The 27,597-nt window shown below is 32.9% G+C and overlaps 3 protein-coding genes, 2 non-coding genes and 1 pseudogene across 18 annotated transcripts; all 6 read left to right on the forward strand.

Moving 5' to 3' along the window:
- The first annotated feature begins 1,308 nt into the window (after nt 1–1,308).
- On the forward strand, nt 1,309–6,366 carry LOC107962371 (transcription factor RF2b). Of its 2 annotated transcripts, XM_016898725.2 has the most exons (5): nt 1,309–1,995; nt 4,888–5,020; nt 5,216–5,254; nt 5,398–5,482; nt 5,711–6,366. In XM_016898725.2, exons 1-5 carry the CDS (start codon nt 1,496–1,498, stop codon nt 6,085–6,087), a joined length of 1,134 nt encoding a protein of 377 aa, XP_016754214.1. In that variant the 5' UTR covers nt 1,309–1,495; the 3' UTR covers nt 6,088–6,366. The 2 variants fall into 2 exon arrangements, with proteins under 2 accessions (XP_016754214.1, XP_016754215.1); XM_016898726.2 differs by lacking the exon at nt 5,216–5,254.
- On the forward strand, nt 6,261–9,746 carry LOC107963213 (40S ribosomal protein S26-3-like; annotated as a pseudogene).
- LOC121218981 (small nucleolar RNA snoR99) lies at nt 8,825–8,925 on the forward strand. Its single transcript, XR_005915462.1, has one exon. It is a non-coding gene; the product is annotated as a small nucleolar RNA snoR99 (small nucleolar RNA).
- Nucleotides 9,276–9,378, forward strand: LOC121218980 (small nucleolar RNA snoR99). The gene has a single exon (XR_005915461.1). It is a non-coding gene; the product is annotated as a small nucleolar RNA snoR99 (small nucleolar RNA).
- Nucleotides 9,747–9,897: 151 nt separating the features above from the next.
- On the forward strand, nt 9,898–15,088 carry LOC107962368 (pentatricopeptide repeat-containing protein At1g74900, mitochondrial). 9 transcript variants are annotated; one of them, XM_016898716.2, is made up of 6 exons: nt 9,898–13,133; nt 13,271–13,383; nt 13,537–13,584; nt 14,076–14,137; nt 14,350–14,428; nt 14,758–15,088. In XM_016898716.2, the coding sequence occupies exon 1, from the start codon at nt 11,473–11,475 to the stop codon at nt 12,862–12,864; it is 1,392 nt and encodes a 463-aa protein (XP_016754205.2). In that variant the 5' UTR covers nt 9,898–11,472; the 3' UTR covers nt 12,865–13,133; nt 13,271–13,383; nt 13,537–13,584; nt 14,076–14,137; nt 14,350–14,428; nt 14,758–15,088. The 9 variants fall into 9 exon arrangements, with proteins under 9 accessions (XP_016754205.2, XP_016754208.2, XP_016754206.2 ...); XM_016898719.2 differs by lacking the exon at nt 14,350–14,428; XM_016898717.2 differs by lacking the exon at nt 13,537–13,584.
- A 2,325-nt stretch (nt 15,089–17,413) lies between these two features.
- LOC107962375 (protein HESO1) lies at nt 17,414–25,949 on the forward strand. Of its 5 annotated transcripts, XM_041096143.1 has the most exons (10): nt 17,414–17,622; nt 20,207–20,924; nt 22,294–22,473; nt 23,266–23,358; nt 23,922–24,104; nt 24,185–24,287; nt 24,358–24,543; nt 24,625–25,130; nt 25,216–25,589; nt 25,669–25,949. In XM_041096143.1, the coding sequence occupies exons 2-10, from the start codon at nt 20,631–20,633 to the stop codon at nt 25,730–25,732; spliced, it is 1,983 nt and encodes a 660-aa protein (XP_040952077.1). In that variant the 5' UTR covers nt 17,414–17,622; nt 20,207–20,630; the 3' UTR covers nt 25,733–25,949. The 5 variants fall into 5 exon arrangements, with proteins under 5 accessions (XP_040952077.1, XP_016754222.2, XP_016754221.2 ...); XM_016898733.2 differs by lacking the exon at nt 17,414–17,622 and having other exon boundaries at nt 17,658–20,924; nt 25,664–25,949; XM_016898732.2 differs by lacking the exon at nt 17,414–17,622 and having other exon boundaries at nt 17,660–20,924.
- Nucleotides 25,950–27,597: the final 1,648 nt, after the last annotated feature.

The following is a 27,597-nucleotide window of genomic DNA, read 5'->3' on the forward strand; positions in this document are numbered from 1 at the left end:
ACTAAATTATAAAGAAAAGAAATTTTCTTTCTTTCTTTTTCTTCTCACATTGGAGGCATGAAAGATGATAAATTCTCTTCATCTTTCCTCCCTTTTATATTAATCATTTAATAATAAAATAATACTAAAAATCTTAATAAAATATTAATTAAATAACATTTATCTCATTAATTAATTAAAAATATCACCAACATCATTATTACCTTCTAGAGTTCTCTCTCTTTTTAATTGACCATTTTGCCCTTTATGATCTTTTAAAATTTCATCCTTGAGTCATCACTTAATTTGGTAAAATTATGATTTAGTCCCTCATAATTCTTCACCTTTTCAATTTGGTCCCAATTCACCCATTTTCCTTAAAATATTTACACTATTGGTCCTTCACATTTTTCATATTTACACTTTAACCCTCAAATTTTGAGCATTTACTCTTGAGCAACAAAACTTTTCTCATTTTTGCGATTTAATCTTTTCTTGAATTAATATGTCATAATATACTTCCCAATGTTGACATAACTCAAAATTTCCCTTTTTGTCACTTTATTTCCTTATTTTACTATATCAAAAATAATTACTTTCTTACTGTAATAATTTTCGGGGTATTACGTTTGTGCTTTTTTTCTCTAAATTGTATAATCCATTCATGAAATGATTTAATGAATTTCCCTTTAAAAAAATTGTAGACTTGTTCTATAAAAAAAAAACTCAAACATAATCTAGAACAATCTAACTTATGAAAGTGAATTTACAAAAAAGAAATTAAACTATGATTAATATTAAAAATGATCTAAATTAAAAATATTTATTCAAGAACTCCATTTGAGTCCCAAAATCTTGCATGGTTTTATAATTAAGCTATGATTTATATTAAAACGAAAAATTCCATCCAATAGAGGGGGAAAATAAAATAAATAAAATTCATTTTTCTTGGGTGAAGCAACTAAACGACATCCTTTACAAAATTTTCTCAGTCTTTTCTCTTGGGTTTAGAAAAAAAAATCAAATTGAAACCCGAATCGAAATATTTAGACGGTTTATAAATTACAAGTTTAGAAATCGTGGTTATTGGAGTTGAATCAAAATTTTTTATTTAATATATAATTAATTTTATTTTTTTATGATATAAAAATAATTTATATTTAAAATGTTGAAAAAATTTAAAAGTTTTATTGGTTTTAAGAATTATTTAAAAAAGTAGTTGAAATTTTATTAAATAATATTTAAAAATTCTAAAATAAAGTTTATTTTATTAAAAAATTTTAAAAATAAAAATAAAAATAAAACTGAATGGAACCAAATTATAATTAAGAATTCGGAAAATTTAAAAAATGGAGATGAACAGAATGGATATAACCCTAATTTGTTACATAATTTTTTCTTTCCTAGAAGAAGAAAGCTAAAGAAAATTAAAATTTAAAACAGTAAAGCTCTTTTTCATTTTACTCACATTTTATTCTATCTTTGAGATCCCAAATCTAACAAAAGGAACACCAAAATGCAGTATCCTTCGCTTTTAAACCCGAACCCGCTGCCACCCATTCCCTCCAAACCCAATGCATCATCCACCACCCAAACGGCGTTGTTTTTCCCCAACTCTACCCCATTCTGTGGCTCCCACCACAGGCGAGCCCATTCCGAAGTCCAATTCCGGATCCCGGACGAATTGGATCTCGGCTCCGACACTTTCGAAGGGTTGGGATCCGAGGATGACTTGTTTTACAATTACGTGGATATCGAGAAGCTGGGAGGATCATCGAAGGGACCGGACGAAGGAGGAGGTTCCGGGTCTTCGAGTGGTGGGTCGGGTCAGAATCAGAAAGGAGAGGAAATCAGTGGTGGGTCCGGGAAGGGAGAGAAGAATGATGGGAAAGGAAGGCATAGGTATAGTAATTCAGTTGATGGGTGCTCGACAATGGAGTTGATTGAAGCTAAGAAAGCTATGCCTCCTGATAAGCTTGCTGAATTGTGGAATATTGACCCAAAGAGAGCCAAAAGGTTTGAGAATTACTTAATAGTTTACTCCAAATTTTTTGGGTTTTTTTTTTTTAAAGTGAATTTGGGATTCGGGTCATTTGGAGTTGTAGAAAGAAGTTTGAAATTTATGGCTTTTAGTGGGAAGTTTGTGTTTTTTGTTTGATTTCGATAGATTATTCCGTGAAGTTATTAGAAGAAAGTAATAGCAACTTGTATTCTAGTTTATAAAGTTTGCGGCTTTTTGTGGTTGGTTTTATCCTTATTTTTTCATGGCATTATGATTGTCTTGTTGAATTGTTCTTTTTTATATCTCACTAGTGAAGTTGAACTTTTTCTCTTTTCTTGGGTGCGCATGCATGGGGGTATCGAGCACTTTAGGAAGCAAGTTCAGAGTTGGAACTTGAAAATAACATTTCCTTATGTGGGGAGGGTAGTGTTTGAATGAAATTCAGAGTTGGTAAAATTAATGAAAAATATGAATTTTTTTATGATCTAATTGATGTCAATAATATGAACTTTTATGATCTAATTGATGTCAATAATATGAACTTTTATGATCTAATTGATGAAATATATGAGTTTTTATGATATAATTGATATCAATATTAAGTGTTTTTTCCCCTTCCAATTCTAGGTGCATTTGTATGGATCATGCATGCTTTTTAGCTCATCCCTTGTTATATGAGTTAGTATTGAGTAGAATGAATGAAATATATAAATTTTTTAAGATCTAATTGATGTCAATAATATGATTTTTTATGATCTGATTAATGAAAGATATGAGTCTTTATGATATAATTGATATCAATTGTAAGTGTTTTTTCCCCTTCCAATTCTAGGTGCATTTGTATGTATCGTGCATGCTTTTTAGTTCATCCCTTGTTATATGAGTTAGTATTTAGTAGAATGAATGAAATATATGAATTTTTTATGATCTAATTGATGAAATATATGAGTTTTTATGATACAATTGATGTCAATTATTTAGACTTTTCTCCCTTCCCATTCTAGGTGCATTTGTGAGGATGATGCATGCTTTTAGCTCATCCCTTGTTATATGAGTTAGTACCTAGTAGAATTAATGAAATATATGGATTTTTTATGATCTAAGTGATGTCAATTATATGGGGGTTTTCCCCTTCCAATTGTAGGTTCTCTCGTATGGATCATGCATGCTTTCTTTTTGGTACTGTACAATTAGAGGGTTAGTACTCACGGACACACGGTAGGGACATACTCACACCACACATGCACGCACTATGTCCAAAGGGAGCTTCCCTAATATAGGCTTACCGCTTGCTCCCCTGGAGGCTTGAACCCGGATGGGTTTTTTGGGTGAATAGCCCTTGTCCATATAGTTGTTTCATTGACGATCTTTCTTAGCATCGTAGTGCTTCAGTTGATTTTTCACACCCCATGGTGAAGCGAGTTTTTGTTATTTTAGGAAGTTCAGTTTTGCGGAACTTCTTAAAAGTTTGCATTTTTAAGAATAAATTCAAGTGAATTACATTGTGTCATCTATATTTATGTTGCTTTTTTATAGAGTATGTTTTTGGCTTTTTTTGGGTTAAAATATGCTCCTAGTCCCTATGCTTCACACATTTGGAATTTAGTATCTCTATTTTTATTTTTAGAAATTTAGTCCCCTACTTTCGAATTTAAAATTTTAGGTCCAATCGTTAACACTATTAAAATTTTTCTGTTAAACGTGTTGGTGTGATATTTTGAAATGAAAAAGCATTCGCTTGGTAGCCATGTAACCAATAAAATGGCGTTATAATTTACATGAATTTGACAGAAGAATTCTTACAATGTTAACAATTAGACTTGCATTTTTAAATCCAAAAAGTAAGACTAAATTCCTAAAAATTGAAGTAGGGGACTAAATTGCAAATGCATGAAGAGTACGGGGACTTGGAGCATATTTTAACCCTTTTTTTTCATTTCATTTATGAGGAAGTTTGCTGCATAAAAATTCTTTTTCCCGAAATTTGATGCTTGTTTTGTACTATGATTAGGAGATGTGGCTTAAATGTCCCATGAAAGATATAATTAACCGTAAGTACCAAATTGCATAATTGTATTAGTAAAGCACATCAAAATTTGTATTGCATTATCTCTATAGAAAATTGCTAGCTATACTTTTGTGTGTCTAGTGAATTTTAGCATATGTTATGGACTGTTTCACCATCCAATTTTGTGCTGGTACAGTCTTGAGTAGGACATATCTCGTGTCAGTATTACCCAACATTTGCTTCATAAATACTCTCAATTCATCTTTGTTATTTTTTCTCTGTCTAAATTATTGTTTAATTGTTTTTCCCAATGGTTTTATCTTATTAAAATTTGATAATCAGTTTTATAATATATATTTTATCATTGCAAACTTGCCTTTTTAGAAGTTTTTGTTTGTAAGGCCCGTTTTGTCACCATATTTCATGCCCTGGCATACTGTAATCAGAGCATAGCTAAAAATATTGGCGTGTAGAATATCACTTAAACCATCAACAAAATGACTTATGGACAGTTATGGATTTTGTTGAAATATTTCTCTTTTTCTGCACATTTGACCGCCGTTAGTTTTGTTTGAGTTTTGGGCAAATCAGCTGTTCTTTCCGAACTCTGGAACTTGCAATAGCGGGTCTAGTAAGGTCATGTGTGCAAATGTTATAACCTTTCCTGGTTCATATTTCTTAGAGTATAAAGCTTCTAAACTCTTTTTGTTCATATATTAATGCTAAGGTGTATCTTGTCTTAAATGAATAAGCATTTAGTGATGTGGCTGAGCTAGAGCAATCTGATCTCTCCACTCAACGCCCCTCAACCCCTCTCATAGATTTGACAATGTTGGATTGTGTGGTGAGCGTGGGTTCACACTCAGGATTCTGCTAAGAAATTACATAAATTTTGTAGGATCATGGCAAATAGGCAGTCAGCTGCTCGCTCTAAGGAGAGGAAAGCTCGATATATAACTGAACTGGAGAGAAAAGTCCAAACACTTCAAACGGAAGCAACTACTCTTTCTGCCCAACTAACCCTATTCCAGGTTTTTCTTGAACACTTACCTCTCTCATTGCACAGGTTTGGAGCCCGTTTGTGGTTACTATTTGCATTCATTCCTATGAGAATGTCATATCTACATATTAAACAATCAAGGAAAAGTATGTTAACATCCCTTAGTTCCGATACGAAAATACATTTACTTTAAACTAAACGAACTGTATTTTCTATCAACCTACAGGGGGCGAGTGTCTTTTACAATATTTGGGGGTTCTACTTTGTAAGCAAATAAATTGCTTTTTCACAATTGGGGTTTTAGTTCCTTCTTATGTTGTGAATGAGGATACATTCCATCTTATGTTACTCTCATCTTTTGTTTTTTAAACTAAAATCTGAATTTTAATAGTTCATGTTTAATTCCAGAGAGATGTAACAGGCTTGACAACTGAGAACACCGAACTTAAGCTTCGGTTACAGGCTATGGATCAACAGGCTCGACTACGTGATGGTATATCTCATCCTGACTCTTTTATTTACCCAATTCTCTCTAAGATTGCATGCTTTTTGTAAGTGTATTCTCGGCACATCTTGGAAATGCCAATTTGTTACACAAGTTAAAGCAGTTTATTATACCATATTTACTCAATGATAGGATACAATACAAACCGGAATCGAACTAGTTTATTTGGATCGAGATATTTAGTCATGTTTTCCCGTTATCTGTTTCCGATTACAGCTCTGAACGAAGCACTGAAGAAGGAAGTAGAGGGGCTGAAGATTGCTACCGGAGAAGCAACGACACCCACAAACACATTCAATTTGGGAATGCACCATATACCATACACCCAATCTTCATTTCTCCCTCCCCAGCCTCAGCATATGCAAATCGACACCCAAAACATACAAATGCCACCATTTCAGCCCTTACAATCTAACACATTGACAACTAATCCGTCCGTGGTAGGTGCCACCAATTCATATGCCTTTGCCGATATGATGCAACAGGATCCTCTAGGCCAATTGCAGGGGCTTGATATCAGTAGCGGTGGTTCCCACTCAGTGAAATCCGAAGGACCCTCGATTTCCACCAGTGAAAGCAGTGGAACATTATGATACAGAAAGTGTTTCTCGTCTGCAACTTGCTCTGCCTTATTTGTTGGATTGTTTATAGGCTCACCAACCTGTATTGACATCAAAAGGTACTATTCGTTTGAATTCAGTTCTTTTAATGAATTCATATTCATTGTAGGATTAGAATTTTTTGATCCATAGGAAGTAATGGGTTAATGCAGCATCTTGGACCAGCTGCTCTGATTGTATTATTTGTTAAAAGTTCTGTTTAAAAAGTTGTATTGCTGGTGAATTTCTTCAAATGGCTTTTGTTTGTTTTCAGTTCCTGAAGCTTACTTACTGTTCCTTTATTAAAGTTCTCAAATTTTCGTATTGAATGGTTGAATCGAGAATTAATGATTCGACAGTGATATATAATTGGAATTAGCTAAAACCATTTTGAACTGTGGTGAAAAAACTCAAATTTGGGAATTGAAACATCGGATTTTTTGTTTTTATTATTTTTATTTTTAATAAAAAAATTTAATTTTTGTCAATTGAGTCTTTTAACTCGATTGGCATGGGTGTTGTCAATGCAAAATGGTGTGGGTTTGAGTGCGTTGAAGCGCATTATCTTTCTATTTTTGAGTTAAGGAGGAGTTATGAGTTGATATGATCATAACTTATAATGAGATTATTAAAAAAAATTAATTTTTAATTTATTTATGATTTTTTAATTTATTTTTACAGTATTGAAAACTAATTTCATCAATTCAAACTCGAATTTAGTAATAAAAATTCACTTAATTTACAATTTAAAATGAAAATAACTTCAATTTAAAATAATTATATGATTTTTAAAAATAATTCAATAAAAATTTAAGTTCATATTATGCAGATCCAAATTGACTTAATTTGAAACAAACTCGAGTTGCTTAATTGATAAGTCAAACTTTAATTCATGGGATAATATAATTTTTGACTCTTAAACTTAACAACTAGGTTCACTGTGGTATTTGCACTTTTTTTTAGTATTTATTTTGACACCTAAACTTAACAATTAGATTCATTTTGGTCCTTAGACTTAAAAAATATAAAAGTTTGATAACATGATAGTCTAATTTATATAAATTTTTAGGTGATGACGTGGTATAATCTTAGAGTGTCACATACAATGTTCTAATAATCAAACCAATGGTTGAACCATTTAGACCACTGGCTTCCAATTCAATCAGTTTGATCGATTCAATAGATGACCAACAATAATTAAAAATAAATAAAAAATATTAAATCGGTTCAACATGTTCAACCTAGTTTTTGTCTCAGATTCTTATTTTTAGGTTTTGAGTAGTTTTCGATTCAATCGGTTTAACCATTTTGTTTGGACTAATTTACCGATTTGTTCTTGGTCCAATCAGTTTGATCAATGGATCCAATCATGTTCTGAGAACACTAGTCATATTATTAAATTTTGATAGAATCCAAGTTTAGGGACTAAAATAAGTTAAGCTACAAAAGTGAACCAAAAAAGGTACAGCACCAAAGTGGACTAGTTGCCGAGTTCAGGGACAAATTTATATTGTCCTTTTGGGTACAATTCAAAACAACAAAAACGTACAAAGGACTAAATAAGAATTTAGGGTTTTGAGACTTCGGTGGAGTGATTCTTCGCCTATAAAAGCAACATTTTCTTGTCCAAAAGTCTAACTTTGGTCAGCCGGCAGAAGCAGAGAGCCTACACTTAAATCTCAAGCAACGGTTAGATTTCGTTTCATCATTATTTTCTGCATCTGGGTTTTTTACCAAAGCTTAAATCTTTTTCACAATACTGATCTCTCTAATTGAATCCTTTTTTTTATAGACATTCAAGCGTAGGAATGGTGGCCGCAACAAGCACGGCCGTGGCCACGTCAAGTTCATCCGCTGCTCTAACTGTGGAAAATGCTGTCCCTAGGTTTTCCCATGTATATGTTTCTATTGAAGTTCTTTTCGGGGTTTGAAATGTAATAGGATAAGTCGATCAAGAGATTTCTTGTGAGGAACATTGTGGAGCAAGCTGCTGTCCGAGATGTCCAGGAAGCTTGCGTCTATGACAGTAATATTTTTATTTCATTTCATTTTCTTAATTATATTTGAACTTAGCTTCTTATTCTATGCATATATTTGGATTTTTATTGTTTGCTGATTAATTGGTTAATGTTATGTAGCCTACACTCTGCCCAAGCTGTATGTGAAGATGCAATACTGTGTTTCGTGTGCGATCCACTCGCATGTTGTGAGGGTCCGATCCCGTACCAACAGGAGGAACCGTGACCCTCCTCAGCGCTTCATTAGACGCAGGGTATGTCTTTTTATAACCAATTATTTGATGCTTTTTACAATGATCTATATTGATGTGAATAGAATTTCCCCATTGCTTGCCTTGTTTGTTCATCATTTTCTTGTATCCTATGATAAAAGCTTAGTAAGCATACAATTTAAGGGTATGCTTTTGTTATTGCGTACTGTAGGGATGTCAGTGGAATATGTGCTATTGAAATCCTTTGTGTATATATATCAACCTATGACCATTGTTAAAGTAGTGTGATAGGAGGGTACTTTTTGCAATTCCTCAGGGACGTATGCCTCTGCCCCTTGGAAGTTTTCAGTGGTTTATGGATGAACTAGTTGGATGTCAGTGGAATGCTGTTGAAATCCTTTGTATATTTATCGACCTATGACCATCGTTAGAGTAGTATTATAGGAGGGTATTTTTGGCAATTCGTCAGGGACATACACATCGGGCCCTTAGAGGTTTTTAGTGATTTATGGATGAACTGGTTCCTGATACCTAATAGCCATTTGAATTACTTAGTCTGTTGCCTCTCTTGGTGACTTATTGATCATTGGGATGGAACACGCCTTGAATCTGGTAATACTGATATATTGGAGTCCTTCATAGGCAGGGTAGAATTGGAAACATTTTGCTGGTTGGCCATCATTTGGAGAACTCTCCGTAGTACTCTATAGCATGCAATTCTTTAAGGACTTAACCCTGCTCGTTCTGCAGATTATTGATCATTCTGGGGCAGAAAATGCCTCAAAACTTAATATAAGAGATACGTGGAAGTCATTGGGAGATATTAGAATTTGGCTACACCCGAAACCTAGAGACTCTTACTTTTCAAATGGTGATCCATGAGCATCTTTATAGTGGTGCTTTGCATTTTATTTAGGGACTGCATGTAATGCCCCTTTAGCTGAAATTTTAAGTGCTTTAGGGATGAACCAGTCCCTCATATGTAATATCCATCTGAATCACTTTGTCAGTTGCCTTTTCCCATGGCATGCTGATCATTATAAGATGGAAAATCTCTTAATTAGATATTATTATTCTTTTGACTTCGGGTCTTTGAGTGGTTTGCTTCTGTGACACTAATTGCCTGTTCTATGTTAATTTGCTTGTTTTCATTATTTCTTAAATAAGTGATTTTTTTTTACCAGGATGACATGCCAAAGCCTGGACAGCCTGGTCAAGCTTCTCATGGTGCTGCGAATCCACCTCGTGCTTAAGGTTCTTTGAGTTTCGAATGGATTTGTATTTTTGTTTTGTCTCGCTATAAAATGGTTACTTGAGTCATGTGAAACTGGGAGTTGTGTAGGAAGTTTTTGATCAAAATTTAATTGTGTCAGACACATTTTTGTTAAGCTATGAATTGTTGAGAAAACTAGTTGGAATCTCATTGTTTCTGCTTAACTTGTTCTTAAAACATCTCTTACCATTTGACATATTGATCTTTATTTGACATGAAACTGTTTTATCCATGATGGGTTGTTCGGGTATGATTGACCCAAATCAAAGTCGAAGCTTGAGCTTGACTCCACACTCAAAGTTGAATGCTTTGCTTGAACTCAACTTGGTAAGCAACTTGGCTATTTCTTCTCGACTCTTCAGTATGAGCTTGTTTGAGTTTCGGTTTAACTCAATAAATGAGCTCAGCACAATAAGAAAAATGTTTAGCTATTTGAGCTTCTAGCATCTCTCCTCCTACATCCTTAGATTCCCATATCTATGGTTCGGAATTTTCAGCGTTAGTATAATTCCTTGGAAATCTGATGCATCCTTCGACCATGACCATGGAAGTTTGCCTCGATTACATTGGAGACATGGAAGGGTACTTGCAGCATAACCTGACTGCTGGTTTTTAGCAACAACATAAATAAACTTTATTCTTAAATGCAAGTATGGTTCTATATGTATGGGGGCAAAGACCACATACAATTTGATTTATCCAAATGGTAATTTGGTGTTTTCTTTCTAACATCCATTTCAGCACCATTATTTTGCCATTGCAGTGACCAGGGGATGTAAAGTAAAGAAACGGAATATGTACATGCATACATGCACACATGATGTAAATAAATGTTATGAAAGCCATATTATGCCTTTGATCAAGTTCACCCCATGAAACTGCTTTAGAGTTTTCCATAATGGGGGCTACAGCCGCAGATGGAACAATAATACCTATCATTTATATGAAAACTGCAGATCAGCACTAAAAAAGAAAAAGAGAAGAGTTTAAGGACAGGTTTTTTTAGTCCAATTGAACTTGTTCTATATCATGTCATTTGTAAAGCAAATTAAAAACCATCTCCAAACGTATAATTCTGCCCCCAGTTCTTCTACTATTTATATTTTTGAAATTTAGTCCAGTTACTTTTAATTTCATGGATTTACCATTCTAATTGTAAATTTTAAGAGTTCAAGTATCATTGGCAACATTGTTAAGTGATTTTGTTAAATTTAAACGTGTTTTTTTCTATTAAAATTTTAATTTTTAGAACACATCGCGGAATATTAAAATGATATAATATTGATAGTTTGAATATGCAATTATAATATTTTGAAGTTTAGAGACCAAATTAGAATGAAAGTTATAATTTGGGGACATCTTATGGAATTAACTCTTTATGGAAAAAGAATAGATTACTTAACAAATACAGAGATTGAGAGCATAATTAAACCCTTTTGGTAATCACTCTCTAATTTGGATTTCTAAGAGAAGTTAAAAATTAACCCCTCCTACTTTTCTTATCTAAAAAACTCAATCACATCATTAATATTATTAGTATTTTTCGTTAAAATCTGTCAACTTAGTATGTTGATTAGATTACCTTTGTATAACGTTATATATGATTGACAAAAAATAAATATATTAAGTTGATAAGATTTTGATGAAAATACCAAAAATACTGAGGATTGTACTAGGGTTTTTTAATTGAAAAAGTAGGAAGATTGAATTTTTAATTTTTGAAGTACAGGGACTAAATCTTAAATTCTGGATAAGTACAGGGACTAATAACACATTTTAACCTAAAAGAAAATGTTCTTCGGCTCTAGTTCCTTGAAAGCCTCTTCTTTATTTGGCTTTAGCAACAGCCATCGGCAATTCCCCGCCGCATAAAACGATGAGCACCGCCGCTACCGCCACCACCTCCGCACTCACCAACCTCATTTTGAAATCCACCAACAGACAGTCCCTAATCAAGTCTCTCATCTGCCCAACTATCCACTGGACTCCACTTTTAGTAAACACCATCCTTAAACATCTATGGAACCACGGCCCGAAAGCCCTCCAGTTCTTCGACATCCTCCTCCAAAACCACCCCACCTACGTCCACTCCGCTTCCTCCTTCGACCACGCCATCGACGTCGCCGCTCGTCTCCGCGACTACGCCACCGTCTTCACCCTCCTCCACCGTATGCGCTCTCTCCGCCTCCATCCCACTCCCAAAACTTTCGCCATCATCGCCGAAAGGTATGTCGCCGCTGGAAAACCCGATAAAGCACTTAAAATCTTCTTGTCAATGCATCAACATGGTTGTTTTCAGGATTTGCGTTCTTTTAATACAATTCTCGATGTTCTATGTAAAGCTAAACGTGTTGAGAAAGCATGGAACTTTTTTAAAATACTTAGAGGAAGGTTTCAAGCTGATGTTGTTAGTTATAATACAATTGCAAATGGTTGGTGTTTAATTAAGAGAACAAATAAGGCTCTTGATACTTTAAAAGAAATGGTGGAGAAGGGTCTGAGTCCAAATTTGACTAGTTATAACATAATGCTAAAAGGGTATTTTAGAGCTGGTCAAATCGAAGAGGGTTGGAAGTTTTTTCTTGAAATGAAGAAGAGAAGGTGTGAAATCGATGTTGTTACTTATACCACTGTAGTTCATGGTCTTGGTGTTGTCGGCGAGGTTAAAAGGGCTCGAAAAGTTTTCGATGAGATGGTTGATAAAGGCGTATTGCCCTCGGTTGCGACTTACAATGCTTTGATTCAAGTTTTGTGTAAGAAAGACAGTGTAGAGAATGCGGTTTCGGTTTTTGAGGAGATGTTGAGGAAGGGTTATGTGCCGAATTCGATTACTTTTAATGTGGTGATCAGGGGGTTGTGTCATAAAGAACAAATGGAAAAGGCTATGGAATATATGGATATGATGAGGGATAATGATTGTGGACCGAATGTGCAGACTTACAATATTGTGATTCGATATTTTTGTGATGCCGGTGAGATTGAAAAAGGTTTGGAGTTGCTTGAGAAGATGAGTAGTGAGAATTGCTTGCCAAATTTGGATACATACAATATTTTGATAAGTTCAATGTTTGTAAGGAAGAAATCTGATGATATGGTGGTGGCTGGGAAGCTGTTGATTGAGATGGTTGATAGAGGATTTATGCCTCGAAGATTAACTTTCAACCGGATTTTGGATGGACTTTTGTTGACAGGTAATCAAGGTTTTGCAAAGGAGATTTTGAGATTGCAGACCAAATGTAGCCGTCTTCCTCGACAGTTTAAATTGTGAAGCCTATTTCTATCTAAGTTTGGCATATCGATCCTTTGGATTGTTAATGTCATAGTGAAAAAATTCTTGCTGATTTTGTTTCACTTTCAACACCGATTGGAGGACCGTGAACTCGCTGCTCTATCACGTGCATTAGAGCTTTTTAGATAAATTCTTCTGTGGCGCAAAATTCATGGCATCTTTTAACAAAAACCTGTTTCATTTGAAATTTTGAATGCTGTGGGGAGAATATAAGATTGCTTTGAAGCAATATTGCCATTTTTATTAAGGTATGTTCTGGTGACAAATTCATGAAGGTTACAAATCCATTTCTCAACAAGCTTTCGTTCTAGCTCGTTTAGAGATGCTTGAACTGAACATTGATAATGATAAGATTAGTATTTGAACTGTGATGGTTTTTTGTCAGGTTTATGACCAGGTCTAAGTGCCTCGCTCTTGCTTTAGCTTTTACGATGTTTTGCAAGCTTAATAAATTTTTGCCGATTAGAGGTGTTTATTCCATTTATGTGTGAATGTCAGGTACAGGCCTGTGTCCAACACTCTAATTTTTTTTCTGAATTTTTTTTTAGTGACCGTTTATCTTTTGAATATGATTGAGGTTTACTAAAGGTATTATTTTTCAATTTAGCCTTGTGTTGTGTCCATATTGAAAACATTTTCTTGATTTCTTAGGTTGCTGCATCTTCTCTGGTTGCATGCAGCATGGTTAGAAGTTTGAAGGTTGGTCTAGTTATATTACGTTTTGATAACTGTTGTCTGCAAAATATCCTATATATGAATCATACACCACCTTGTTTTTCAGCAGTGTTTCGATTTAGCTACTAACATGTGTTGAAATCTGTTCTTTACATTTTTCCACTGTACAATTTGAATGGAAGGTGTATATTTAGCAGCGGTCAGTCAATAGTGTTGACCGACTATTTACAGACTTGTTAATCAAGGCTGATCTGATTTCTTAAGGCTAAAGTATTGGGATTTTATTTATTCTATTTATTGTGAAGATCGTATTTCCTTGAGTAGTTCAACATAGTTGTGTATATATATCCATGTAAATACTTAAGTTAATGGACAAGGAAAAAGAATTCTTATTTTCAACATGGTATCCGTAGAAATTAGGGTTCTATTATAGTTCGTTGTTGGTCATCATGTTCATGCTTTGGAATAAATATATCTTCGATTTTGTTTATCATATTATTGTATTCAATATGCAGGTTAACATGACTGAGAAAGATTACCAAAGAAAAAAGAACCAAGTTCTTATCAAAGATTCATGGTCAGTATGCTCTCTTCCTTTGAGTGTGTTTGTGTAGTGTACCAGAGGTTCAGGTTCACATGTGCTTGTTACATTCTATATAATACCAGGAAATATCAAGACAATGGCCAAACTCATGTCTGTTATTTTCTTTGTGTTTGAGTTAACATGTAATCATTTCTGTTCGTCTTTGTCTTGAAATCTTATCCCCTGAGTTTTGTTCCGATATTTAGGTTGACTATCGGCTTTTATTGAGGGAAGACAGAAGGGAAACAATGAGAAGCTAAAGATTACACCTAAAATTTGATTAAGGTTAGGATTTAAGCTCATAGCTCTGCATGGATCATTTGATTAACTTGTGAAAACATGCGATCGAAGATGAACTGCAAATTTTAGGATTTAGGCTCATATGCAAGATTGAGAGATGAGATCTTTGCTTGCAATGTGCTTAAGTCATAGCCTTTGGCCTGATAGTGTGATTAAAGGTTGGATTTAAGTTCATTGCATCTTGAGCTATGGATGATCGTCCATGGTTCATATACAAAGTTTGCATATTACCAGTTATTTAATATGTCAAAAATTTCCTTTTCAATGTCACCATTCTGACCTTGATGCTGAAATTTCATTTTTCCTTTTAACAGGTTTTATCCAATAATAGTGCCATTGTCCGAATAATTCAATCTGTATTTCTCCTATTCTCCAATGAGACCTTGGTTTAATAGCAATGTCAAGGTTTGGGATCTCAAGGTCGAGGCTCTGCGAGGGTTCGCTTTCAAATTTATTTTGGTTTAGTCAGTTATTCAGTTTAGTGCTTGTAATGATGGATTCTATTGGAACTGTTGTGACTTTAAAAAAGATCGGCTTGTGTTCAAGGATGAGTTGAACCATGATGCCAAATTTTGGTTTGATGCCATAGATTGCTGTTTTTGACTTTTCTATTGTTAATGTGATTTTGTTTGTGGATTTGTCTAACTTTTGGAAACTAATTTATTGTCAATCCTAAGAGTAATTTCGAACAAAAGATTTTATCTACTGAAATATAAAAAATTTAAAAATATTAACTTTGTTGATCAGGAAATAATATTTTTTAAATAATAAATATTAATTTTACTCTAGTTTCGCCTTATTTGATAATTTTTTTTCTCTAATAACTACAGTAGGAATGATGAAATGATGAAATAACTTGATGACTTTATACAAACCGTAAGTGAAAAAATAATTATGTAATTTTTTTTAAAAAATTTAATAATAATCATAGGTGAGAAATTGTATTAAATCTTATTAAATTTGTGTTTAACATTTAGATATGTGGTTTTTATTTTTTTTATTTAAAGATTACATAAAAACATTATAATAATATTAATTATAGTTTAAAAGAAAAAGTATATAAATTTTCTAATTGAGTTGGTACTCGGTTCCGTCCAAAAGGAAGCTGGTTTCACGATGGCAGAAGGAATAGTGTAAGATCTAGGTGGAGCTTTGGATTCTTGGATTTAATAAATAATTGGAGAATTTGCTCTATTTTTACACTGAGTCATGGGGTATTCTAGAAGGAATGTCTCTTCTAATTAAGCGGGGCTACGATAGTGTATTAATTCAGTTTGATTGTCTTGAAACAATTATGAATATCTAGGAGAGGTCTTTTGAAGGGTTCCATTAAAATATTTAAGCAAGAGAACTGATCATTAGACACATTTTTAGGGAGGATAATCAGGGAACAAATCATTTGGTCAAATTGGTCCAATATAAAACTTATGATAGATGCTTGTTTGAGACCTCCTCGTTGGAGGGGTTGGTTGAGTTTATGTAATTAGTTTATTTATTTTACTTTTTTCCCCCAAAAAATAAAATATTTAAGAAACATATAAAAATTAATGATTTTAAATATAATGAAACAATTTTTATATTCGCTATCTATTAATATTTTAACTAACAATATTTTTAAATATTACAATGTTTAAGCTCATTTTGATTAGATTGAGTTTTGAAAATTAGACTCTGTTTATTTGATTGAAAAATGACTTCTAGAAAATGATTTCTAGACAAATGACTTACTTTTCTGAAAAAATTAATATTTTCTGGTGTTTGGATGGATCTGTATAAAATATTTTTTATAGTTTGACAGATTTTTTGAAAATATTTCATAAAAGTTGTTTTCAATTAAACAAATATACATTTGAGATTTATGATAAGTAGTGAATTGATTATGAAGTGATATTAAGGTGAAATTATAGTAAATAATGAATCTTCATGATGTTAAGGATTAATTTGTAAACTTTGTGAAATTTATAATTGAAACAAGAGAAGTGATATGCATGAAAATTTGTTATTTGAAATAAGATATTATTATGAATTATTTTATTAAAGTGCTTATATGGTGAAAAATAAATTACATGGCAATAGGGACTAAACTGAAAAATGTACAAACATTTAAGTGTGAAACAATTTAATATGTGAATAAAGAAATTATGATAAAAGTTTAATGAATGTGTTATGAGATGATGAAATATGTATAAAGTATTGTAAAAGTGAAATTATGGAAAAATATGGAATTTTTATGATGATAATGACCAAATTGTTAAACTTGAGAAAATACATAAAAATTTGATATGTGAAACAAAATATTGAGATAATTTATGTGATTAAAGTGTAACAGGAAAGAAAATTGATTTAATATGATTAATTAATTAATATTAAACTTTTACGATAAAAAAAGACTAAATTGAAAAATTATGAAAGTTTATAAGAAAATATTTGATAAATGAAGAATATAGTAGAGAATGTAACATCCTGGTGCTTTGACCCGATGTTCGGGTCAGGTATGAGAGTGAGTGTTAATGTGAACAAAGCCTTATCAATTTGAAAAATATCTTACGGAAAAAAATTTAATAAGATATTTTACAGGAATAATAGGGTAATTATTTGTTGATTAGAAAATTTTTTATATTGACATTTTAATTTACTTGAAATAAACATCAAAAAAGGCTAAAAATATTTGTTGGGAGCCTAAACTTCAAGGTGAAAAGAATTTTTTTTAAAATTATTGTTCGACGATCAACTTCCTCTTGGTTTAATTTTATTTTTTAATTTAATAAAATTTAATTATTTAATAATAATTAAATAAAAAATAAAATAGGATGAACATTCTTTGACAAGTTTTGATCAATTCTTCCTTTGGATTTACTATTATTATACTTACACATGGCACATTTCTTACTATTTGATCTCATAGGATAATGCCACGTCACCATCCCTCCCAATATAGGGGGAGAGTTAGGTGTTGGTTCCTTTTCCATTTCTGTTTTTAGAAAGGATTAGGGTTTTTGATCATTGATAGATTTGTACAAGCATGTGGCTTTTTTAGCTTTAGATTGAGGCAAAGAATCAAAGATGTTGTGCTTCTTATTGTTCTTGTTCTTGCCTGAATCCATTGCTGTAAAAGCAGAAACAGTGTTCAAGCAAAGCAATATAGAGAAAGAAAGAACCAATTTGGAAACTTCCTTGAGGTAAATGCTTCTCTCTCCCCCCTGAAAACCAATTTGGTAACATACTTTAAATTTGCTCTCGAATTTGTAATAGCTTGATGTTTTTGTATTCAAATTAGTGTTATTGTACCCATAAAAAAACACAAACAAAAATGTCCTTTTGATTTTGATATTCATACTTTGCTTATATGATTAGGTTCCTTAATCTTCATTGCTTTACTGTGCACCGATTTACCTTTCACCATAATGTCATTTGTGTTGGTTAAATTTATTACATTGTTATTGTGTTAATGTAAGATGTAAGGTTCGCTGTTTTAGCTCCTGAAATTGGTATATTAGCTTAGATTTAGTACATTATTACTGTGTTAGCCTATTGAGTTTTTGGTATGAGCTAAATTTCATAGAGTATTTGAGTAGGAATCTTTGAAAGTTGGTCCAAACATGGGGTTTAACTTAGTTGTTTATTGTGAGTAGTGAAATTTATGGACCAAAAAGGTAAATAACCCAAGTCTTTTGAATTTGAGGTTTAACTTAGTTGATCCTTGTGAGTGGGAATTTTGAAACTTAATGGACCAAAAAAGTAAATAAAACTTGGGTTTAACTCGGTTGATTCTTGTGAGTAGGATTGTTGAAACTTAGTGGACCAGAAAAGTAAATAATTCGAGTCTTCGAATTTGGAGTTTAATTTAATAGGTTATTGTGAGTAAGAATATTGGAATTTAGTGAACCAAAAAATAAATAAAACAAATTTTTAAATTTGGGGTTTAACTTAATTGATTATGGTTGTTACTTTTAAAATGTGATATAAAATCGAAATTCTAGCATATGCTATTAGTAGAAGTATTTACACATGCACATGTATGTAGTTGGTGAATGCCTTGTTTGGTAGGGCAACAAATTAGTGTTAAAGTTGTGTTTAGAGTTACTCCATTTGATTTATTAATATGATTATTTGAACACACTCGTATTTCAATTTACGTTAATGCCTTATTTGGGAAAGCAACAATGTATTGTAGCAATTGTGTGTAGGTTTAGTCCATTTGATTTACTAATATGATCATTTGAACACACTAGTATTTCAATTTATATTAATGCCTTATTTGAGAGGGAAACAAAGTATTGTGGCAATTGTGTCTAGGCTTGGCCCATTTAGTTAATTAATATGATTATTTAACACCCTTTTTCAATTTATGCTAATACCTTTGGAAGGGGAACAAAGTACCATGGTAGTTGTGTCTAGGTTTAGCCCATTTGGTTTATTATTATGATCATTTGAACATGCTCGTATTTTAATTTACGTTAACGTTAAGTCAAGTGACACGTATATTAAACAAATTCTTAGAAATTGTCGGTTATGGATTAAGAAAAGTTTAGATACGAAACGTATTTCTCAAATGATTAAAATTAGATCGATCGGAAAATTAAAAATAGATTAAAAAAGTCAAAAGGCTTTTAAAAAAAATTGAAAGTGGACGAAGTGGTACAATTTTTTTTCATTTTATGGTTAAGAATAAGACAAGTAGTGTTGTTACTATCACCAGAGAATTCCATTGAAATAAATGCACTTTATGGTTATATTTAGTAATAAAAAAGGGTATTTACTTTTATAGTTTAACCACGTAATTTGGCTTAATTATAATTAAGGGCCAAAAATGAAGAAATGGTTAAGAATACTTTAACCGTGCAATTAATATAGGCTATGTTTTTATTCTAATATGGCAATATGCTGACCTATTATTATGACCTGTTAAACATTTTGACGAAGAATACATTTTTTGTTGAGAGAAACTCAGCAACTTGGTAAAAATCCATATGGTGTTTGCTTTATTTTGATACTTTCTATTATACTGCAAGTTGCATTCACCTTTTGTTCCTCCCCTTAATTTTATCCTTTACATTATTTTTCTCTTTTTTTTCTAATCCCATTTTTGGTGCTTCCTAATGGGGGTGGGGGGAGATTTTTTTCTATTTATTTCCATATTTGAAGGGTCTTGGCCATATATTTCTCTTTTTGTGGAAGGGCCTAATATTGTTGACTTTTCGAAATTCTTATTTCTTCAATTATTATATAGATTGATGGTGAGGCTTTTAGCGTATACAAATAGACTAAGATTGTTATCACATTTCTATTGAATTTAATGATTAATTTTACTAATTTGTATAAGCATATCTCTAATGGTACATATATATCTGTTCCCTAATCACTCACACAAGGATTAGTCTAATCAGTAAAGAAACTGATATGTTACTCAAATTCAAGCAGATAAGGGTGTATTTAAAATTTTTTAAAATTTTTTAAATTTTTTTATATATTTGGAAAGTTGCAAAATTTATTAAACACTAATAAAAAAATACAATACTTAAAAAAATCATGAATGCACCTAAGATTTATATAATTTTTAATATGTCAACTCATGATTTTAATATGAAATTTACAACTTTAATTGTGCAAGGGATAGATAAATTTCCTTATTTTTCTCCTATGTCTCTTTTTAATACAAATAACGAATATTTTTTCATGTTACCAAACAAGTCCCAACATTTTGCTTAAAATTTCAGTTACACCCCAATTTTGATTCTATATAAACATATTTGTGCTTACCAGAGTCATTCTGAAGACGACAAAAAGATTTCAGGGGTACACACTAGATGTCAAAACCAGTTTGCAACATATGTTTCAACTACGTCTGTGGCTGTTTTTCTTTTCATCTTTGTGCCATCTTTGCACATGCTTCTACTTTGTCAACACTTCTTGATGTCTTTTTTATCATTTAAACGGAAAAACTTGTCTTTGTTCTTCTGCCATTCTTATGTTCTTTGGCTTTCCTTAAAACCCCTTTAATTGTCTCATCATCTCTCTCAACACCATGCCATCAGTTTTTTTTCCCTTCAATTTTTCTCTGTAATTTCAAAGTTTTGTGGATGTCGGTTTTCTCTTTGGTCTGGTTCTGAATTTTGTAGATGGAGCATTTGAAATGGTGAATGTTCCTAGGTTGTTTTAGAGAAAGCTGATCTTTTTTTGTTTCAGAATGGAATATTTTCAAGAGTGTGTGTCACCTTCTTCCTCTTTGTCTTTGTCTTCTACTTCATCTTCTTCCCCTCTCCCGCACCCTTCATCACCTTCATCTTCTTTATCCTTCTCTTCTTCTTTCTCTTCATCTAATCCCCATCCATTGTCAATTGACACTGAGTTATGGCTGTTGTCTGAGCAAAGAACCCAGGAGATACTTTGTATCATTCAACCTTCTTTGGTTTCTGAACAAAATCGACAAAATATTATTGCTTACTTTCAGAGGCTAATCAAAGGTTACTATGGAATTGAGGTAAACTTAATTTTCCTTCATATTTTTAGCCCTGGGTGTGTAAAATGGTCTCATTTCTGTGTGTTGGTGTTCCTTGTATAACTGGACAAATTCTAGAAATTGTTGGTTCTTGCTTTGTCAAATGCCTTTTTAGGAGTGAAGACTTTTATGTGAACGTTACACCTAGGGAAATTCAATTCCAAAGTTTTCCACATTGAAGCATAATAAACTAGCCTCTGAAATCGGTGCCTTCATAAAAGATTGCTCTGTCAAATGCCCTTTTAGGAACATCTTTTGGTTTCAATGCTTAATGTTTCTCTTCAAGCTTTTTATCATCTATGTTTTGTTGCTTGATAGGTATGTGTTGTACCCATTTTAATGCTTAGCAGGAATAGAGATGCCAATGGCTGTGAAACCATGTTATGAGTAAATTTTGCTGGTTCTTTTATGCAGTGAGCACTGAGCATGTATATACTCTGCTTGTGAGCATGGATATCAAAGTAGTTTACTTGATACTTTAAAAGGCAGAGAGTATCTGACAAATATTTCTTGTCTCATACAGTTGTAGCCTGACAAGCAACCAAAAGTGAAACCCAAAATCACAGTGATCTTTTAGAAGCATAATAAACTAAGACTTATTTTGTTCAGTCTTTTGAATAAGATTTTACTAGCTTCTTAATGCTAATTAGTGTGTATGTTTTATGGTCTGCCATCTTTTAGTAAGAGAAAGGCAGCTTGCATAGCTTTGGATTCAAGTGCTGGGATCCAATCGTTGTTCTGCCTTGAGGGATTTGATACTGAAGCATCTTCTAAGAACTCTTATATATACACAGGCATCAATGTTTTAAAAAATTGTAGTGTGTCTCAAGATTGTTTTTTGGTTGGACATAGTCATATAGCTATTTGTTTCTTTAACTTTTAACACAATTTGGCATCAGTTCTGGAACCTAATAGGCAGTCCTTTTAGTATCATTCGCGAAGCACATTTGGATTAAAGGTATACACATATGTGCAAGCTTTTTATCAGCCCTGATTAATTTTTAAGTTGCTCCAAAGGCACCATGACCTTGTATGGCTTGAGGTGTAAATAGAAAAGTGCAGATCTAAGTGAAGAAAGGTGCATATTCCTATAAAAATCTAATAAAGACATGGCAAAAGGTAAAGGAAATGCATAACCACTATACCTTACGGGTGTTAAAGCAGTTGACTCCTGCCACTTGACCGAGCTCAAGTGGTATTGATAAGATTCAAGGTATGAGTTGTAGTAACTTCTATAGGTTCAAAAGAAAATAATCATTGGAGTGGATCAAGGTCAGTTCGTTTCAGTAATTATATACCTTTACATTTTTCATTCCATTGCAGTTCTTTTACTGTCCCACACACTTTTCAGGTGTTCCCATTTGGCTCAGTTCCGTTGAAAACCTTCCTTCCTGATGGAGATATTGATTTGACTGCTCTTAGTCATCAAAATATGGAGGAAAATTTGGCAAGATATATCTGCAGTATCTTACAAGATAACCAGCAGACCTCTGAGGTTCTAGTACAGGATGTTCAATATATTCGTGCACAGGTATAACTGTTTCTGATTGATTGTATTCTTTTTTTTTTTTTTTGATACCTTGTAATTCAATTAAAGATATAGTTAACTTCCACTTTGTTACTTTGCATCTTTCTTGAATTTGGCACTTATCATTTTTCTTTGCTGTCCAATGGCTGTTTAGTTGCCACCATGATTTATGTTGCTTCAATCTTTCAAGTTTGAAAGATGCCCAGAGGTATGAGAAATTTAAGAATGAGATATGTAGGATTGCTCCTCATAGGTTAGCTAGTTAACGTAAGAGATGACCCCATGCCTTGGATCTAAAACTTGTGTATTATATTCCATTTATCAGCTTGTTATCGTTTCATGTGTATGAACTAGATAATGGCAGCTGTCATCAAGTACATCTAAAGGATTGTGTTTTTCATCTGATTTGTTTCTTTCCTTAACATTGCTTTTATTGGACATAGCATCGAATCTGCATCCCAATGCTAATCGATTAAGGTAGCTCCCTTTATAACTTTCTGTCACGTGTAAAAATTTAAAAGGCGTTCCTGTAATGTAAATAACGGAAATTAGGGTAGTAAACGACTAGGCGCTTAACTGATATTGAATAAATCCGCATAAGTCATATGCTGTTGGACACTTGGCACCAACTTCTACTTGTGCTATTATGCTGATAGTAAATTTTCAGCTGCATCTTTGTCGTTGTTCCCGTGCAGTTAAATGGTATTTATTGCATATTAGTATTTGTACGTAAGCATCAAATATGGCCTAAAATCATCTTGAGCTCGTTTTGGTTATTTTGGAATTTGATTTCAGGTTAAAATAGTGAAATGCACTGTGAATGACATACCGGTGGACATCTCTTTCAATCAAACGGCTGGTCTATCTGCACTTTGCTTTCTGGAGAAGGTATCATCTAATCCTATCCAACATTGATATGTTTAGAATCTGTTTCCATTCCAAACATTGTAGATGTGGTAATCATAATTTATATAATTCACTTGATGCAAAAGATGATTCAAAAGTATAATTCTAAATGGTACATTGTTTCATTTTCCGGCATTAAATTCTAAGTAGTTTGATGATCTTCGTTTGGCTTGTGGCGTTTTATCCTTTTTGTTTTCCATATCACTACTAACTGACAGAAGTGAATTTTAGCTTTTCCTCTTTTTTCCCCCTTATATTTCATTCATTTCTAAATCCTTTAAGATTTTACCGGATTTAAGAGAAATTAATGTTTCTTTAACAATTATGTTTGTTTGTTTGTTTTCATTTAATAGAAATTAATCTTTGGATTTAGTCTAAAATCTCCCATTTCACCTTTTTCCACACTGTTGCTTAAATTTACTGCTGCAGCTTTGAGGAATCCCCAATCCCATCTCCATCTCTCTCCATGCATTATTTCCTATAGCAATATCAAGGGTGGCAAGTTTAATTGACACATGACTTCTTTTGAACTGTTTGTTTTTCAGGTTGACCAAATAATTGGAAAAGATCATCTTTTCAAACGCAGTATTATTTTGATCAAGGCCTGGTGCTATTACGAGAGCCGGATCCTTGGTGCACACCATGGCTTGATTTCTACATATGCATTAGAAACAATGATTTTATATATCATTAATGTCTTTCATTCATCCTTATTTGGTCCACTAGCGGTAAGTTATTCCCGATTATCATTTTCCCTTATTGTCTGCAAAAATTTGAACGATGAGATCTTTCTATAATTTGTTTACAGGTCCTTTATAAGTTTTTGGACTACTATAGCACATTTGATTGGGCAAATTACTGCATCAGTTTAACTGGTCCGGTTTTGGTATCTTCCCTTCCAGCAGTTGTGGGTAAGTAGTGCATTATTCTTGGTTCATATAAATCTAATTGGTTCGCTTATCATTTCTGTAATCTTTGCAGCTGAGAGTCCGGAAAATGATGGAGATGAACTTCTGCTTAGTAGGGACTTTTTGAATCATTGCAGAGTAGCATATTCTGGTTCAATGCAACCACTTGAGATTGGGCCCAACGTTTTTCCCGTCAAGTATTTGAACATCATTGATCCTTTGAAAGAAAGCAACAACCTAGGCCGAAGCGTAAGCAAAGGTATTTCCAAAAAGTGAACAGGGTTTTGATAGTTTTGAATTTTTACCAAAATCATTAAGCATGTGTGTTTTTCCCTTTCAGGTAGTTTCCATCGAATTAGATGTGCCCTTTCCTTTGGGGCCCAAAGGCTAAGCGAAATCCTGATGCTACCGGGTGAAAACATGGGTATGGCACTCGAAAAGTTCTTTGTTAATACTTTGGATAGGAACGGGAGAGGACAGAGGCCGGATGTACAAATTCCTGTACATGCCTTTGGTACTGGAAAATCTGAAGTTTGTGATCTTAGTGGAGACTATAACAGTTACTATAACGGACTACTATATAGCCAATGGTATCATAACTATGCATTGAACCTTCCTTACCATCCAACCGCTTTATCGTCGTCATCATCTTCTCAGACACATAGATACAGTGCGTGGGATGCCTTACGGTGGCTCGTTAGGTGCAAACGCAACAGTTATTACCGTAAGGGCACGAATGTATTTATCCCAAGACCACCATACTCTCATCCTAGTGCTCTCCAGTTACCAGCTGCTACATATGGTACGACAAAGTCGAGAGGAACGGGCACTTTTTTCCCCGACATGGTATGTTGTTTTCAAATGAGATATCTACTTGTTTGCTAATTGATGACATGAACTGAAAAATTAAGATGGTTGAATTTTTTTGCAGAACCATCTGTCTTATAGAAAGATGCAAGCAAACATCTCTTCTAATCCCGTTCTGGTGCAAAACCCTCTGAAAGAAACTGATCCCACTGGTGACAATGGTGGAAATGGTGACAGTCATGATCTTGACCTTTCGACCGAACAATTCCCTCATCTTCCAACCACCGAAAGGACCATGATAACCCATCAATCTATTCCTCCTGCACCAAAGAATCCACAGGCTAAGAATCCCTCCCAGTGCTTACCGGTTCTCAAATTTGGTAACATTTATGAGTCTTCATCTCCAACGGACACATATTCCCCTCCACCTGTGCTGACAGAATCCAGGTTATGCGTGCCTCCAATTGAAAAGCCAAAGGGCTTCAGTGAGTTCGACAGGTAAAGCATCATAGAAAACTCAAGCCATTCATCAATTTTCATTTTTCCCCTTTGTTAAACTGGTAACCCTGTAGTGCAGGACTATCACAGAACCTTTCCAACTGAAAGATAACAATGATTTCCCTCCTTTAGTAACAATGTGAACCCAGTTTTCAGGGAGACTGCAACTGCAAGTTGATTGAACGAACAATTGACGTATCTGAGCTGCCGGTAGTACCACAGTTTTGTAAGTTAGAGGGACATAACCAAAGATGGACTTTGTTTTATCATTTAAAAAATCTTTTAGGGTGATTCTAATCAAACAGTTATAAACCCTTCTTATATTTCAATTGCGATATAAATTTAAAGTTTGATTAGCAATTTTGATGGGTGCATGATACTGTGTATGAAGATGAGTTGTGGGTAATGTGGAGCTCCCCATGCATATGCAGTGACGATTACATGCATGATCACATGCATCTTTGGTTATGTGTTTTCATGCTTAAGTGAATTCTCCCACCCCATGTTTGCCATCCATTTTAAACTTTTAATTCGGATCTTAACCTGAATTTAAATATGATTCAATCTATTTTTAGTATAAAAAATCAACCATAACTTGAAATCAAAATAATCTGAACTTTGAAATAATCTAAATTTAGATTGACTTGAAATGATTTTACCAAATAATACAAAATGACTCACTTTGAATGACTATATATCACAAAATGACTCATTTTGAATGGAATTTACAATGAACTCAAAAAAGTACATTATTTGAATTTAAAATGATTTGAAAACTGTGAAAGCTATTGATATGATCCAAGTACACACTATTAAGGAAATAAATAGCTTGGAATTGTCAATTGTTAGGTCTATTACATTAACAAACAACCCGAACAAAATAATATTTAGTGTAGGTTAGTAGCGTTAAATTCTTATCTATGTTCGGGTTATTTAGCAAAAAATAAAAATTTAAATATTAAAAATTTAAATATAGAATTAAAATGATTATTTTTACAAAATTGGAAGGCAAAATAATCATTATGTCAATCTTCTATTTTACATTTTCCTTTTCAAAATTAATATTTTATCTCGAATAAAGTTTATGATATTGAATCCAATTTTCATGTAAAATTACTTTGATTTTAAGTAGGGTTAAAAACTAGTTAAAAATAAAATAAAACTAATTCTTTTTAGTAGTACAAATAGTTGCTTTCTACAACATCTAAAGTTTTTGAGGCTAGATAAATTGTGTGGCTCCTTTTCAATTCTTTGTCTAATGACGGCTCTCACACTGAAATCACTTGCATCACACATGATTTCAAATGGAAAGTCTTAATTTGGTGGTTGCACTATAGGAGCGAAAATTAATTTTTGCTTCGAAGTACCAAATGCGCCCTTATATATCTAATCAAACTCAAATCCCTTGCTAAAAAGCGACAGTGATTGTGAAATCTTGGAGAAATCCTTGATAAAACATCTATAAAAACCCACATTGGCAACTAAAATTTTGCCACATACCTTATTTATTTATTTTAAAAAAATTCATATATAACTTAAAACACATGGCAAATTTTCAACTTTGCTTGTAGAGTTAAAAACTTTCACTGTCGATCTACCAAATAATTATCCACTTTAGTGTATATATATTAAAATAATTTAAAAGGAAAAATAATAATTTTAAAGATGAGCAAAGCGGTAAAAGTACCATAGAGGTTCTTATACTAGGAGTCTGATTGTACTTTGCCGGCTCTACTAAAAAAATTGACAAATTAATTCTTATTTGTTAGATGAAAGAGAGAATCAATCATTCTATTAAAAATTTTATTTATTTCTAATATTAAAAATTGATCATTGTACATCAGCATGAGCTACACATTGCACACCAAATGTAGCTGTTTAATTATTCTGTCAGCCATATTAGTTTTAAACAATAAAATTAGACAATTTTTAACAAAAAGAATCAATTTACTCTATGATCTAATATATATAAGCCAATTTACTTATTTTTTAAGTAGAAAAGACAAAA

The sequence above is a fragment of the Gossypium hirsutum genome, chromosome D06 (assembly GCF_007990345.1).
Source record: "Gossypium hirsutum isolate 1008001.06 chromosome D06, Gossypium_hirsutum_v2.1, whole genome shotgun sequence".
NCBI lineage: Eukaryota > Viridiplantae > Streptophyta > Magnoliopsida > Malvales > Malvaceae > Gossypium > Gossypium hirsutum.